We start from the raw sequence: 18,222 nt of genomic DNA, 5'->3' as shown, positions 1-18,222 counted from the left end.
TTGAGCATGTTTAGGGTCAAATTTAGGGTTGAAGTGGTGGAACAATAAAGAAATAAGAAAGAAAGAAAGAAAGAAAGAAAGAAAGAAAGAAAGAAGAAAGAAAGAAAGAAAGAAAGAAAGAAAGAAAGAAAGAAAGAAAGAAAGAAAGAAACAGAAAAGATACAAGAGGGTCTTCGCCCCTTTGGGGCTCAGGCCCTAATGACATTAAAAGGAGTAGTTGGAGGTTCAGTGTGTAACTCGAGAAGAGAAGAAAGTTTAAGGTCATATGTCATATCCGGTGTCCTTTAGACCGTGACGTGAAGCTGAACTTAACTGTAATTGTAATCATAATCACCATATGGCCAATGAGTAAATTACTGTACAGCAGTTAAGAGAGATAATTGAAATAGATAACTATTATACTAGTTCACTATATATACAAAATTCACAGTCATTGATTTCTGCACGTTTTGTGCAAAAATGGATTCAAAACTTTATCTGAACCTACAGAGAGGTGCCAGCCATCCAAATTAATCAAATCAAGTGGATATCTTAACTTCAATATAAAGTTCCCTTGTTGTGTTTCCCTAGACAGTATTTCCCTTATGCTAAAGAACCCTGATGTCCAGGACCAGATGTATAAGTCTAAAATACAGAACTTTTTACGGTGATGTGTTGAACATAATCTCATCCTCAACATAAAAAAAAAAACAGAAGAGATGGTGATGGTGATCATCTCTTCTGTTTGGTGATCATTTAGCAGTGGTCATCCATTACTATACTATAGTGCAGCTAGACTCCTTCATGGACCTGGGCATCCACATGGATAATAAACTAGTAAGAAATGTCTGTCAGAGATGTGAACCGTCCAATTTAGAGCACTCAGGGAGCAGAACTGTTACTCTAAAGTGGCGAGAGACTTGAACCATCCAATGTAGAGCCTGCATGGAGTGATAGCATGCCCTTTAAAGCAGTTAGAGACATGAACTGTCAAATCTAGAGCGAGTAGGGATCAGCACTGTGCACTCTAAAGCAGTCATAGACATAAACTGTAAAATCTAGAGTGCACAAGGAGCATAACTGTGTGCTCTAAAGTGGTTATAGAGATAATGCAGAAGAGGAGTGAGATGGTTAGGGTTAGGGTAAGAATATCAGGGTCAGAGCCAATCAGAGGCACAGTATAGGCGTGTCTTTGCAGAATGAGGGTGGGAAAAAAATAACACAAACTAGAAAATTGTTTGAACTCTCTTCCTGGTTCTTTCTTCCAAGAACTGCGGTGGCCCCTAAGGACAAACCATACACAAGAGTGAAAGCACAAACAATAAGAACATCCTCCAAATCCTCCTAGCAGCCTGGAGCACTTCAGGTGTAGCCATTAGCTTTGTAGCATTTTTCTTGTTTCATGTGTCTTCCCTTTTTGTATGAATTTTGGTATTTGCAGCATTTCTTGATTTGGAGCATGCTTTTTTATTAATGTTTGTGCATTCACTCTTGTATGTGCTTTGTCTTCAGGGGCCACCATACAAAACCCTTTCTAATGAATCAGGAGTCAAACCTGTTATTTTTGTTAGTTTGGAGATGAGTGGATGAAGCCAGTGCAGCACTGCACCATCAGCAATGTGGCTTGGCAGCTTGCCAGTTATTCCATATGTAGGAGATTATACAGATGGTTTTATGTTTGGCCACTAGATGGTAGCATGAAACATGAAATGACACAGTGGTTGCATGGGTTAGTGCTGAAACATCAATGTTGAGGTGCAGATAAAATGAAGATCAAATTAAATATGACAAAAGTTACAATTAGTTAATTACCAAACACATTTAATGCCACTTAAAACTGAAGCAAACTACAACATAATCCTAAACTGGACTGATATACTGTATATGCTTGGGAGTACATTATTGGCAGAAAGAATATTCCTGTTGATGTCAGTTGTTTTCTGCCTTATTCTCTTTGTTTATTGTTACCAGACTGTGACTTAAAATGTAATGCTAATAAATGAGAAGCACACACTGGGTTTAAGTTCAGTCGTAACATTTATATTGAAGACATTCTGTGTTAATGTTGTTAGAAATGGAGATGTGTCACCCTGCAGTTGTTTCTTCCGAATCCAACCAACACTTTAAGATACGGTACACAAAATTTAGCCAAGTTACTAAGGAATGAATCGGGAACAACCTGGTAAATTGAGCAATCATTAAGTACTTTCCTAATGACTATGTACTAGATAATAATGAGTTTCTAAAGAACAGAGTGGAAGATATCAATGAATCATTTAATAATGATTAGTTCACATCTGTGAACTGATCATAGTGACCCTGTTGCATTCCTGATGAAGTCTGATTAACCAGACACTGAGCAGCACAAAATTACTCATTCATTACTTATTATTTAAAGCGTCTATAATTGATTTTTCATAATAACAATATATCAAATAACAATGTACAGTATAATGTCAGAGGTGTAGCTTGTACTTATGAACCTATAGAGAATTATCAGTGACTCTGCAGCTCCGCTTGGCTTTATGGAGCTTTATAGAGAGTTTCAACTCATTGTTTAGCTGTCACTCTCTTGGTTCACTCTCTGCACTCTTATAGCGTCATTTTCAGTCATAGCAGGCAGCTGTTATCAGAGGAAAAGCTCTAAAAACCCACTGTACATTACCTACTTAGCACCAACAGACAGTTAGCTGTAGACTATCTGGTGAACAAAGTGATCCAAAGATCCAGATATTTCTCTCAGGAGTTGGTAGAGAGCAAAAACAGAGCACAGAGTGAATATTGGACTTACATTCACCAGGTGAATGAGAATAACCTTTGTCCTAATATTCATGCCTTTTTCAATGCTCCTGGATGCTTTATAGCAAGAATGCCAATCGCAACAATCTTGAAATAGTACAACTTCTCTCTTCTTTAGAAGTCTAAGTAGAGGAACCTCCAGTGTGTCATGGTCACCACTCAATCAGGTTGAGATCCTGCAGCTTTCAAAAGTAAATTTTGTGTGTTTCCTTTGTACTTTTTTGTTTTACTGTCATCCAGCGTAGAAGCAATAATGGTGTAACTCTATATATAATGTAGCACATAAAAACTGAATTTAGTGATGCAAAACAAGAAAACAGAGATGCAAACAGTCATGAAAATGAACATGCAAACAGTGACAGTTTACTGCTGTCCAACCAGTAAGTTTCTCCCTCTCTTCCCTTCTATACAAATTTGACATGTGAGAAATACAAGTATTTGTGTGTCATAAAATATACAGTAAAATAAATAAATAATAAAACTGTGGGAAAGTAAGACGAGTAGAAATAGAGAAGAAGTTACTTTCACAACAAAGTTCAAACTCTCAAAGGAAGATAAGACCACAACCCTGTATGTGACATCTTTGATGATGTTACATATGCAGTGTGGTTTTGGCCAATCAGAGAGTGATGTGATCTGAGATTAGTTAATCACAAATGTGTTTCAGTGCTTTCACTCACCATATTTACTGTAGACTGTTTGGATGCAGAGGACCAAACATCAACCTCTGTGTAGGGAACTCATCCAGGTGTGGTCTTGCAGCTTTCGAAGTAAATTTTGTGACATTTTTCACTTGTGTATGTAGAGATTGTAAAAATGACATTAGAACTGCAAACAGTCATGATAATGAGTATGCAAACTGTGACAAGCAGAGAGCTTTGGACTGTAGGTGTACAGAATACTGTGGTTAAACCAACTGTGTTTTATTTCATTTGCATTTTTTCCCGTAAATACAATTTTGATGTGTAAAAGTTGTGTAACAAAGACAAAAAAGGTGAGAAAATAACTAAAAAGATAATAACATTCAGAACTTTTCACTATTTTGAATGAAATAAAATGAGCTAAATAAAGAAGAATGAAGAAACAAATATTCATTATTATATTTCTGTATTTCTTGTATTTACTTTATGTTCTGAGCCAACATTGATCCACCTAGAGGTATTTATAGTGATATTTGCAGTTTTGATGACAGCTGAAATATAAAAGAGTTTCCTCTGCTGTGACAATATGTTACTGATGAAAAGTCAAACAGAGGGATAGAGTTATACAACCCAAGATACGTTACAGTCAATTAATGATTCCATCCCACAAGTGTTTTTTTTGTTTGTTTGTTTTATTCGTTGGTTATTTTTGGTGTTTGGTACATTTTATCCGTTATTGAGAGGAGACAGTAGAGTCAGACAGGAAATGAGGAGAGAGAGAGAGAGATGGGGATGACATGCAACTAAGATCTGCTGGAATCAAACTGGACATAAATGTTGTAGTTTTGTGGTATGAGTCTTAACCAGTATGCTACAGGGATGCCCAGTATGTTAGTGTCATTAAACATGGTGAATGTACCAGCCTGCAGTTGTTTCCTCCAATAAATTTTTCATGTTAACTCCAAAAGATAGTCAGATTGCACAATCTGTAAACAAAATATAAAATATGTAGATGATTCATAAAATGGTTTGGTCAGATATGCAAACCTCCTTGTCCAAAATCAGAGAGCACAGAGTTATTCAACTGGTGGGATGTCAAGTGCAGAAGACAAACCATCCTAGACCAATGTCCCTGTACCTTAAATTACTGAAATAACTGTATGAAGTTCTGTAGTAATGACCTCACATCATCATGTAAAAATATTTATATACATAACAAGGACTTGTATTATCTGACAAGTTTTTTTTTGATGAAATATAGAACTTCAATGACTTCTCATTGCTACTTTATTGCTTTATTGTTTTTTCAAATTATTGTTTCAATCATTCTTCAAGCAAAAAGGCCAAATATTCTCTGGTTTCAGCTTCTTAAACATTATGATTTGCTCCTTTTCTTTGTCATATGCAACAGTACATTAAAAATCTTTAGGATTTGGATTGTTGGTGAGAAACAAATAGTAAACTGAAGACATCCCCACGGGGAGTGCCATTTTTACAGTGTATAAAACACTACATTTTATAAACTAAAAGGTTAATCATTTAATCGAGAAAATAATCAGCAGCTTAATCAATGATGAAAATAATTTTTAGTTGCAGCCCTGAAGAAATATTATTAAGAGAAAATGTAACAAAGACACCTTTTTTGTGGCTATAATATACACTGTATTTGTGTCACTTAACAAATTATCAAAAAACTTCCATAACCTGATCTCTCATACAACAGGTTTCACTCTGAAGAAGAAGAAGATTTCTACATCAACACCTCACAGATGGAAAGCAATGATTACAGCAATGTCACATTCAACTATAATTCCACCTCTGATGACATCCCTTATAATATTGAACCACATATTCTGGATGTGATGACATGCTTAATCATTAGTATCGGCATTCCTTTGACTCTAGTGGCCATCTACTCTCTTTATTTATGACTAAGATTTATTAATTTTACGTCATGTGTCTGTCATACAGTCTGTCTGTAAAGAATCTTCATCCTGTTACAAACCTGGCTCAGGGCTTGCAACAAAGGAGAGAGTCCACACACTGATGAACGGTGCAAAACGATATTTATTTAACTAAATATAACAATTCATACTTAAATATGGGAATGTTAGGCATCAGTGGTGTAAAATGGGTGTGTGGATGCATGAAATGTTGGCTGTAAAAGTAAAGGAACAGAAGTTCAACACAAATAATCTAAAGTGAAAGCCATGTGGACGGGGTGCTGCTGTTCAGCTGAAAAGAAAGAGAGAGACTCCTGAGCCAGCAGTCCTTTTATATCCTTTGGGCCACTCCCTCCTCAGGTGCAGCTGATCAGCTATGACAGACCTCTTAGCCTACCACTCCTGGAAGAAAATAACAAGAGTGTAACTGGAGAGAACTAGAGGCAGATAAATAAAGAGAGAAAGAGAGAAAGAAAGCAAGAGAGAAAGAGAGAAAAAGAGAGAGGGCTGTCACAATCCTGCTTGGGGGCTGGAAGGAAGTCTTGTAATGACCTATAATTTTAAGCTACTTGGACCTTAAACACATGCAGTTAACATGTGTAGCTCCATTCCAGCTTCTCTTAAGGTGAAGTTAACAGCATTATTAACTTGTAGAGAAGAAATTGTCATCAGGTTTATCAGAATTTTTCACTCCGCTCCCATCTGGTTGCATATAAAGGACAAAAAAGCGGTTTTAAATTCCATTGCAGACTAATCATCAGATTACGATATATATATAAGTATTTTCCTCTGCTTGAAATCGTTGTATGTATGTGTATGTATGCATCTATATGTCTATGTTTTAGAGGCACATATAATGCACAGTTTAACCAAATTTCCTCATGAGGACAATCAATATCTATCACTCTGTCTTTAGCATGCTAACACGCTAAACTAAGATGGTCATTGTCATTGTGAGCATATTAGCATTAAGCTGAATGAACCCCTGTGCCTAAGTACAGCCTCACAGAGCAGTTAGCGTAGCTAACTCTTGTCATTGAGTCTTGTAACATTGATTGGTCAATGTGTCATATTTGATGACACATTGGCCAATGCATGAATGTTTCTGACTGCTATTGCTGTGCAGAGCAAAATGACATATATGTCACTACACAGAATTCAATCCACTTGTATTTTTGCACATTTTGCGCAAAGGTTCTAAATGAAAATTGAAAAAAAAGAAAATGTTCTCAGCTGCTTTTTTTATTACTACCATTGTTTTCTTGCAGGTGCAAAATAACAATGTTGCTCCAATCTACATCATCAACCTCCTCACCTCTGACATCATTCTGCTCTGCTACATGATCGTCGGAGTGGCAAAACCTGACTGGAAGATCTATGTAATCTTCTTAATTATTTACTGCTTTGGTTTGATGGTCAGTGTTGGCTTCATGGTCTGTGTCGCCCTGGAAAGGTAGCTATCTGTCTATCCTGTAGGTTATTAGCTACTTCCATGTGTATGACCATTATATTACCATATAAATCTGAACCCAACATGTCAAATACCAGCGTGCAGGTCGGCTACATCGCTATCTCAGTCTCTCTCCTCTGCTCTGCTGTTACGTCTGTCAGCAGGTCTCAACGAGGGGAGTCACATCCACCTGCTACATGAAGCACATTTTCTTATATGGACATCACTCCTGGAGTTGGAGGTGTTCCCCAGAGATAAAGCTGAGCTGCTGACACACACAAAGTGCTCCCAAGGGACTCAACAAATACAGACGCAAATACAAATACTGAGCCCTCTACACATCCCTAGTGGGTACCCATCTACCCTGTCTATGAGCATTCATTGGTTTCGAGCATTTCGATTATCATTAATCTATATTTAGTCAGAGCAGACCATACTCATGCTCTTAGATTCTTCCTCGTAGCGAACATTTTAGTAACTTTGCATAATTTTGAGTCTGCATATTTTTGGAGCATCCTAATACGATGTCTTTGCAGTGGACTTTGACTAGCTGCCTATCATGATTACTACAACTAAGGAGGACAGTTCACTAGTTTCTCAATAAGCAAACTCATCAGTCAAATGTATCAGCACGTTCATCAGTACATGACTGCATCACTGTCAGTGTATTAACTACGCTCATCAGCAGTGAATGCATCATTCTTCATATGGTCTGACACTGTCAGCTCACTCTGTCTCAGCAATAGCTATGTTAAGTATTGTGCTTCAAGAGCTGTACATTCAGTCATATCAAAGCTTTCTCATATTAGCATTGCTCATAGGGTAATAGCTCAGCAGCTGTATTTGTACAGAGTTGGGAGTATGATTATTCCGTAGCTGGAGTCTTTAATATGCTTTTATCAAGGGAGCTATGTACTGCTAACTGTGTTTCTCTTCCACATTATGGGGAGCTGTACTTCTATAAGCTGTTTTGTCAGTGACAATGGTGTCTGGGTTTAGTCTTTCAGCTAATATCTGTTTATGAGATTCATTCATACATGTTAACACCTCGTTTTGTCGACCTTAATGAATCTAAGGTGGGTGTTCTGTCAACTCTAATTCATTCAATCCCAAAATTTCAGTGTTATTTCTGTCTTATATTTAATTTCATATTCTGCAGTCCCTAAGCAATTTAAACAAAAGTACTCTTCATATATTAAACTATGACTCAGTATTGTTAGTTTTCCAGGTCAGTGCTGACCTAGTCAATACAGGGGGTGTTTGTCTCTGTTGATTTTAATCTCTTTAGCTGAAAAGAATTTATTTTCCGTGTCATGTCCAATATTATGTTTCATCTCTTAGCAAAATATACCATCTTCATAATTAAATGTGGCCCATTTCACTCCTGCTTGGTAAGTAGGCATTTTGTAGGGGAAAACATTAAGCTGTGTATTTCTTTTAACGATGGGGGCTTGCACTCTTTATTTTGGGGATTTGTGTTGCTGCTGCTCAGGGCAACGCCCCTCGCCTCAAAATCTCCTGTAGCATCTATTACTTCAATACTTAATCATCTCTTATCATCCGGTAGAATAAACATTATCTTTGCTTCAGTCACTTGTTGTTCTCCTATGTATGGAGCTTTAGATAAGTTCAGTCAGGAAGACTATCTTTGCACGCGTAGGCCATAGTTTTATATCTCATATCATTCTGCATTCACATCTCATACATTTTTACTCATTATTCCTTGCTTGTCTTTGCCAGGGCTGTCAATCGAGATAGCAGTTGCTTACATGAGCTAGTCACATCTGTCCAATAGCAGTAGCAGCACACCTTCATCATAGTCTATCATCTGCTGCTGTCTTTCATGTAAGTTAGCATTATTCAGGGCATTCTTTTAGGATAGGTACAGCTGCTTCTGCTATCAACAAGGCATTTGATCTGCCTCCCTGCAACAACTGGGATGGTAGTTGTCCTCCGCCTACACCTCCTACATTCAGCACAGTTCTCACAATCAAAGTTCTCTGAAGCCTTAATCTTGGTAAGTCATGCATATAACTGGTGGTGGTGTCCCGGTGTATGGGTGTCTCTCAGCTACTATCATTGCTGATCATGGCTAGTATATTCATACTTCTTACAACATCAAAGACTTTCACATTCTCATCATATGTCCATGACAAAAGACATTTCTCATTCTATCACATGACACGTGTGTGTATAGCCTATTGGGCATCATGTCACTCTGCTTTCAGTCTATCATGACCTCTCACTTTTCTCTTCACATGCACGTGCAAAACAGGGTCTTCAGAACCTCACACATAGGCTCATGGTCTTCGGGACCTCTAGTCACCCACCACATAGTAATGGTGATCCCAAGCTCACTCTCGGTCTTTCAGCTCATTTATCTCATATATTAAATATATAACAGTGTAACTTATTATTAATACTGCTATTCCTTGTCTAATTTTTCCATTGCATATTTTACTAGAAATCCATTGTCATCTGGTAAGGCAAAGATTGAAATATATTGTGTTGGTTTGCATGTTTCTCAGTTCTCTTTCCTATAATCCTATTCTACTCTCGCCTTAACCTTCCCCTTATAAATATGATGACATCACGATGGGGTCTAATTGCCAAATATTTTTAACATTTTCATCTCATTATGCATGTTCAATAAAATTATTGTCACTTAAAGAAACTGAGTCTCTCTTGATTGAACTATAATTTAACATCTTTTTTGTACTCTATACTATAAACAACTTATCAAGTAGTAACCTTAAACTCTTAGCAATCACACATTACCTTCCGAAAATGCATGTTTTTCTTCATAAAGTGTCACCCTGCAGTAAGTCAAAGTATTTAAAGACATTCTGGGAAATTTTATTGGATCTCTGCTGTTGCAGTGTCAGCTAATAAAAGAAGAATATGAGCAGTGGGAAAGGAACGAGGAGGAGGACGCCAAAAATGGTGTTGCGGACATCAAAGTCAACCAAGAAATGCTCAGAAAGGACACGTACAAGAGGAAGGGTCCAGACCACGACACAGACCACAAGAGAGCTCTTGATGGTTCTTCTGACGTGGTACCACAGTGGCCATGCGATGACCAAATACCTGAAACACAAGATACACAGTCTATTATCAGATACAGAATATTCCTGACTTTAAGGAGCTTCCGATTTATATGGTAATATAATGGTCATACACATGGAATTAGCTAAAAGCATACAGTATAGACAGATAGCTACCTTTCCAGGGTGATACAGACCATGAAGCCAACACTGGCCAGCACACCAAAGCAGTAAATATAATAGAAGATCTTCAAATCCACAGGTTCTGTCACTTTTACGATCATGTAGCAGAGCTGAATGATGTCAGAGATGAGGAGGTTGATGATGTAGATTGGAGCAACATTGTTATTTTGCACCTGCAAGAAATCAATGGTAGAAATAAAAAAAGCAGCGGGAAACTTTTTTTTTCAGTTGTCATTTAGGACCTTTGCACAAAATGTGCAAAAATACAAGTGGATGGAATTCTAAGTAATGATAAATATGTCATCTTGCTCTGCTCAGCAATTGCAGTCAGAAACATTCATGCATCTATGTATATATATAGAGAGAGAGACGTTGTACTTCTCTCTCTCTCTCTCTCTCTCTCTCTCTCTCTCTCTCTCTCTCTCTCTCTCTCTCTCTCTCTCTCTCTCTATGTATATATATATATGTGGTAGTAACCAGACACTGAGTTGTCTGGCAGTAACACTTCTAATTTCATTATTTTGTTTTATTAATTATCATTTTTTGTATAACCCCCACATGTTCTGCATTTTTGCAAATTAAGGGAAAAAAAAGGGGGAGAAGTTAGATGTGCAATAAGTTTCCTTGAAACTGCTGTACAGGGGCTGTTCAGAAGCAGATAACAATCTGCGGTCGCTGATACATTTAACACATCATAGTGGTGGAACAGCAGCACGTTACCAGGAAGCTTTGTGGTATTTTACTATTTAGCATGAATACAATTTTAAGCAGGAACTTCTTGAACACATGTTTATATATTCATATGTTAGTTCTGCTGTATTTCCCTACTTTAATTATCATTATTATTTGTAGTAGTAGTAGTAATGATAGCAGTAGTAGTACTCCTGCTGCTTTTCATTATGTGTTCACAGTACTTTTATTTGTGAGTTGAGTTTTCATGATCAGGTTTTGTGTTCCTCTCCATGCCTCCATGTTTTCTTCAGTTCCATTTTGCGCATTGTCGGCATGTTTGTGTGAAACTTTGGGGAACATTGTGGTTTTGGTAGGAACAGAGATTATTAGATGCTAAAAAACCGTGTGAAATGTGAGAAATAAAGCATGAGATATATACTGATATACAGCTGGGGAACAGGAGATGTGTATCTGTGTCTGTGTGTGCGTGCATGTGTGTGTATCTGTCAAAGGCTACTTTTGATGACAAATTTCAGATTAATTTTATTTTGAAGTCTGATTAACCAGACTGAACGGCCTAAAATACTAACGACTCATTCATTACTTATCAGCTACTCTGCAGCTCTCCTCAGCTTTACGGAGCTTTATAGAGAGTTTCAGCTCATTGTTTATCTGTCACCCTCTTGGTTCACTCTCTGCGCTCTTATAGCTTCATTTTCAGCCACAGCAGGCAGCTGTTTTCAGATAAAAAGCCCTAAAAACCCACTGTACACTACCTGCTCAGCACCAACAGACAGTTAGCTGTAGACTAGCTGGTGAACATCGTGGAGCATTTAGCAGCTAAAGAGCCAGATATTTCCCTCAGGAGTTGGTAGAGAACATAAACAGAGCTAAAAGAGAGTGAATATTGGACTTACATTCACCAGGTGAATGAGACTAACTTTTGTCCTAATCTTCATGTCTTTTTAATTGATCATGCATGCTTTATAGCAAGAATGCCAATTGCAACAATCTTGAAATAGTACAACTTCTCTCTTCTTTAGAAGTCTAAGTAGAGGAACCTCCTGTGTGTTATACTCACCACTCAATCAGGTTGAGATCCTGCAGCTTTCAAAAGTGAATTTTGTGCGTGTCCTTTGTACTTTTTTGTTTTACTGTCATACAGTGTAGAAGCAATAATGGTGTCACTCTATATATAATGTAGCACATAAAAACTGTGAATTTAGTGATACAAAACAAGCAAAACAGAGATGCACACAGTCATGTAAATAAACATGCAAACAGTGACAGTTTACTGCTGTCCAACCAGTAAGTTTATCCATCTCTTCCCTTCTATACAAATTTGACATGTGAGAAAAACAAGTATTTGTGTGTCATAAAATATACAGTAAAATATACAGTATTTTGAATAATAAAACTGAGGGAAACTAAGACACATAATATAGAAACATAGAAACAGGGAAGAATGAGAATAAAGGTAGTGGCACTGCTTAGAAATGTCTTCCAGGAATTCCTGGAAGTGATGAAAGCTGAATTTTGTATTTTCATTGGAAATATTCACATGAAGTTACTTTCATGACAAAGTTCAAACTCTCAAAGGAAGATAAAACCACAACCCTGTATGTGACATCTTTGAGGAAGATACATATCCTGTATGGTTTTGGCCAATCAGAGAGTGATGTGATCTGAGATCAGTTGATTACAAATGTGTTTCAGTGCTTTCACTCACCATATTTACTGTAGACTGTTTGGATGCAGAGGACCAAACATCAACCTCTGTGTAGGGAACTCATCCAGGTGTGGTCTTGCAGCTTTCAAGGTAAGTTTTGTGACATTTTTCACTTGTGTATGTAGAGATTGTAAAAATGACATTAGAACTGCAAACAGTCATAATAATGAGTATGCAAACTGTGACAAGCAGACAGCTTTGGACTGTAGGTGTACAGAATACTGTGGTTAAACCAACTGTGTTTTATTTCATTTGCGTTTTTTTCCCGTAAATACCATTTTGATGTGTAAAAGTTGTGTAACAAGGAAAAAAGAAAATAGCTAAAAAGATAATAACATTCAGAACTTTTCACTAATTTGAATGAAATAAAATGAGCTAAATAAAGAAGAATGAAGAAACAAATGTTCATTATTATATTTCTGTATTTCTTGTATTTACTGTATGTTCTGAGACAGTTGAGATATAAAAGAATTTCCTCTGCTGTGACGATATGAAAAGAAATAAAATAAGATAAAAAATAAAAGTCTAACAGAGGGATAGAGTTACACAACCCAAGATAGATTACAGTCAATTAATGATTCCATCCCATAAGTGTTTTTTTTGTTTGTTTGTTTTATTTGTTGGTTATTTTTGGTGATTTGGTACATTTTATCCTTTATTGAGAGGAGACAGTAGAGTCAGACAGGAAACAAGGAGAGAGAGAGAGAGAGATGGGGATGACATGCAACTAAGATCTGCTGGAATCAAACTGGACATAAATGTTGTAGTTTTGTGGTATGAGTCTTAACCAGTACGCTACAGGGATGACCAGTATGTTAGTGTTGTTAAACATGGTGAATGTACCAGCCTGCAGTTGTTTCCTCCAACTTATTTTCATGCTAACTCCAAAACATAGTCAGAGTGCACAATCTGTAAACAAAATATAAAATATGCAGATGATTCATAAAATGGTTTGGTCAGACATGCAAACCTCCTTGTCCAAAATCAGAGAGCACAGAGTTATTCAACTGGTGGGATGTCAAGTGCAGAAGACAAACCATCCTAGACCAATGTCTCTGTACCTTAAATTACTGAAATAACTGTATGAAATTCTGTAGTAATGACCTCATATCATCATGTAAAAATATTTATATACATAACAAGGACTTGTATTATCTGACAAGTTATTTTTTGATGAAATATAGAACTTCAATGATTAGTCTATTATTCTAATTGCTACTTTATTGCTTTATTATGCAACAGTACATTAAAAATCTTTAGGATTTGGATTGTTGTTAAAAATAGCAAACTGAAGACATCCCCGCAGGCTCAAAGATATTGTGAGTGTCATTTTTTTTACAGTGTATAAAACACTACAATTTATAAACACAAAGGTTAATCATTTAATCGGGAAAATAATCAGCAGCTTAATCAATGATGAAAATAATTTTTAGTTGCAGCCTTGAAGAAATATTATTAGGAGAAAATGTAATAAAGACACCTTTTTTATGGCTATAATATACACTGTATTTATGTGAACTTGCACCTCAAGACTTTAGTGATGTCACTTAACAATGTTATGTAGATATTAAAAAACCTCCATAACCTGATCTCTCATACAACAGGTTTCACTCTGAAGAAGAAGAAGATTTCTACATCAACACCTCACAGATGGAAAGCAATGACTACAGCAATGTCACATTCGACTATGATTCCACCTCCGATGACATCCCTTATAATATTGAAGGAAATATTCCGTATGTGATAACATGCGTAATCATTAGTTTCGGCCTTCCTTTGACTCTACTGGCCATCTACTCTCTTTATTCCCAGGTGAGTACTTTATGACTAAGATTTATTAATTTTAGGTCATGTGTCTGTCATACAGTCTGTCTGTAAAGAATCTTCATCCTGTTACAAACCTGGCTCAGGGCTTGTAACAAAGGAGAGAGTCCACACACTGATGAACGGTGCAAAACGATATTTATTTAACTAAACATAACAATTCATACTTAAATATGGGAATGTTAGGCATCAGTGGTGTAAAGTGGGTGTGTGGAAGCATGAAATGTTGGCTGTAAAAGTAAAGAAACAGAAGTTCAACACAAATAATCTAAAGTGAAAACCATGTGGACGGGGTGCTGCTGTTCAGCTGAAAAGAAAGAGAGAGACTCCTGGGCCAGCAGTCCTTTTATATCCTTTGGGCCACTCCCTCCTCAGGTGCAGCTGATCAACTATGACAGACCTCTTAACCTACCACTCCTGGAAGAAAATAACAAGAGTGTTACTGGAGAGAACTAGAGGCAGATAAATAAAGAGAGAAAGAGAGAAAGAAAGCAAGAGGGAAAGAGAGAAAAAGAGAGAGGGCTGTCACAATCCTGCTTGGGGGCTGGAAGGAAGTCTTGTAATGTCCTATAAATTTAAGCTACTTGGACCTTAAACACATGCAGTTAACATGTGTAGCTTCATTCCAGCTTCTCTTAAGGTGACGTTAACAGCATCATTAACTTGTAGAGAAGAAATTGTCATCAGGTTTATCAGAATTTTTCACTCCGCTCCCATCTGGTTGCATATAAAGGACAACAAAGCGGTTTTAAATTCCATTGCAGACTAATCATCAGATTACGATATATATATAAGTATTTTCCTCTGCTTGAAATTGTTGTATGTATGTGTATGTATGCATCTATATGTCTATGTTTTAGAGGCACACATAATGCACAGTGGAAACAAATTTCCTCATGAGGACAATCATTATCTATCACTCTGTCTTTAGCATGCTAACACGCTAAACTAAGATGGTCATTGTCATTGTGAGCATATTAGCATTTAGCTCAATGGACCCCTGTGCATAAGTACAGCCTCATAGAGCAGTTAGCATAGCTGTAGACTCTTGTCATTGAGTCTTGTAACATTGATTGGCCAATGTGTCATATTTGATGACACATTGGCCAATGCATGAATGTTTCTGACTGCAATTGCTGTGCAGAGCAAAATGACATATTTGTCACTACGCAGAATTCAATCCACTTGTATTTTTGCACATTTTGTGCAAAGGTTCTAAATGAAAATTGAAAAAAAAGAAAATGTTTCCAGCTGCTTTTTTTATTTCTACCATTGTTTTCTTGCAGGTGCAAAGTAACAATGTTGCTCCAATCTTCATCATCAACCTCCTCATCTCTGACATCTTTCAATTCTGCTACATGATCGTCGGAGTGGCAAAACCTGAGGACTTGATCGTTGTAATCTTCTTAATTATTTACTGCTTTGGTTTGATGGTCAGTGTTGGCTTCATGGTCTGTATCGCCCTGGAAAGGTAGCTATCTGTCTATCCTGTATGTTTTTAGCTACTTCCATGTGTATGACCATTATATTACCATATAAATCTGAAGCTCCTTAAAGTCAAGAATATTCTGTATCTGATGGTAGACTATGTATTTTGTGTTTCAGGTATTTGATCATCGCATGGCCACTGTGGTACCGCGTCAGAAGAACCATCAAGAGCTCTCTTGTGATCTGTGTCGTGGTCTGGATCCTTCCTCTTGTTCATGTCCTTATTCTCTATGTCTTGTTTGGAACTTCATTCATCATTTTCGCTGTCTTCCTCCTCATTCCTTTCCCGCTGCTCATATTCTTCTTGGGTGGGACCCTTAAAGCCCTGTCTGCTGCCATCTCGGTCTCCTCTGATGAAAAACGACGAATTGTGGGAATGTTGGTCCTGGTGCTGCTCATCTACACACTGCTGTTTCTACCCACTATCATCATGTTCATCTTGGCAGAAGAAGCCAGAGATAATGATACCTTCACCAGCTTGATTGTCATTCTTCTCAGATTCAGTCCTCTTGCAGACTTGATTCTGTATTTTTTCATGAGGAAAGGGGTCATAGACAAGCTTTTGGCCTCTCTGTGTTGTTGCAGAAAGGACAGTGATGATAACAGCAGATCATCAGTATGAAAGATAACAACATGTACACAGTCAGCTCCATGCAGGCAGAGAAAGAGGGAGAAAGAAAAGGGAGAAAACAGATGTTAACTGTAATGTGTCTGAATGTTAACTAAAATACACGTAAACTAGCAAAAAAGAGATAAATAAAGTGGTTGCTGTATGACAACAAAAGACTTTGTGCCACATCATAAGTTGAAATGTAGATGAAGTAGATGAAAAGGAAACATTGTTTTGATTATGTTGTGAGAGAAGTGGTTAATGGGAAATGTTTGTCCATGCAGGTTAACTTTTTCTGGTTCATTGTTAGGGCTTCAACAAATGTGCATGTGCAAGTTGATGTCTATCATTATTATCCTCTGGAGGGGACATAGCATGCTTTTTGTGATTTTCTGTCATTTATATTCATAATTTAAGTCTGCCAAGGAGCAGCTTCCTGGAGCTGGCCAATCAGAACAGAGTAGGCTCATCAAGGGGGGGCCTTAAAGAGACAGAAGCTAAAACGACCTGTTTCAGACAGAGGCTGAACTGAGGGGCTGCATAAAGGGGCAGTATTAGATAAATAAAGAGTTTTTTGAACTGGAAGTCATGCAGAAATATTCCAGTAGAGCCCCAGAATAAAAAATAGACCTGGAAATGTGCATGTTATGTCCCCTTTAATCAAAGAAGCAAACCAGATATTATTAGTTGATCAACTGAGCTGTTCAACACCATGATCACCCTGTTATTATAGCTGCCACTCCGTCTTATTTCTACAGGGAGAGCATCATATCAAGTCTATAGACTTTCTTCTTCTTTAGCCTCTCATACACATTATAATATGTTACTTTTTTCCTACTTATAACCATATATGTCTATTATTGTGTGTGGGGGGTATTTTTATGCATAAAAGTTAAAAAACGTATGATTTATTTCTTTTTATTTAATATAAGTTATATTTTAGGAGGTTTTGTGGTTGGCATGCTATGGCTTGGCAATACTATTAACATCTTGTATTATTATACGCAGTACTTTTATAAGAAATTGTAAATTTTCTGGAAATTCTATAAAATTATGTTTCTAGAAAAAGATGAGAATGTTTCCTTTTTACTAATTATGTGAATTAAACCCTACAAATCAACAAAATATCTGCTGATTGTTTCTTGTGTATATCATCATATAGCACAACTCTACTGTTGTGTAATACCATGGAGGCATTTTGCTTTTTTTTTTTTCAAATTACCAACGTATGTTTATTCATGTTAAGTTCTCATACTTTTTTAAATGATAATGTGGAGCAGAAATTATATCATATTTTTCAATATAAGTTACAGTAGTGACCCTTCTGTTCATTTCCCCCTTCTTAAACTTGTTGATTACCAACTGTGCACTAATCAGCTGACACTGCAACGGCAGAGATCCAACAAAAACATATTTCCCAGAATCTCTTTAAATACTTTGACTTTCTGCAGGGTGACACTTTATAGAGAAAAACATGCATTTTCAGAAGATAACGTATGATTGCTAAGAGCTTAAGGTTCCTATTTGATATGTTGTATAGTGTACACAAAAGATGATAAATGATAGTAGTTGTAATGTATTTCATCATATGTGATTACAGAACAGTTTAAAAAACAAGTACTGAGTCATTTCAACTCCATTCAGAGCACACATCTGTCATTTTACTCTCTCCAGCCCAAAATACCTGTTTGGTTAGTCCACAGATACCTTTGGAACTGAAATCTTGAATTTTAAAGTTTTCTCTCTGACTTTTTAGGCATTACTGTGGCTGAATTTCATCAACTCTGCACACTTTATGTGCATTGCAATGGCAGAACTGAAAAAGTTTTGGCTAACCTGAAGGATAAAAACTCATTTAGA

General features: G+C 36.9%; 1 protein-coding gene across 1 annotated transcript; it reads left to right on the top strand.

Moving 5' to 3' along the window:
* Positions 1–14,132: 14,132 nt before the first annotated feature.
* Positions 14,133–16,539, top strand: LOC122997254 (ovarian cancer G-protein coupled receptor 1-like; the record flags this gene model as incomplete). Its single annotated transcript, XM_044373295.1, has 3 exons — positions 14,133–14,252; positions 15,551–15,735; positions 15,870–16,539. Coding segments are annotated over 3 exons (810 nt in total), but the record flags the coding sequence as incomplete, so codon positions are not given.
* Positions 16,540–18,222: the final 1,683 nt, after the last annotated feature.

This window comes from Thunnus albacares, chromosome 14, assembly GCF_914725855.1.
Source record: "Thunnus albacares chromosome 14, fThuAlb1.1, whole genome shotgun sequence".
Classification (NCBI taxonomy): domain Eukaryota; kingdom Metazoa; phylum Chordata; class Actinopteri; order Scombriformes; family Scombridae; genus Thunnus; species Thunnus albacares.
This window is presented reverse-complemented; position numbering and strand designations above follow the sequence as displayed.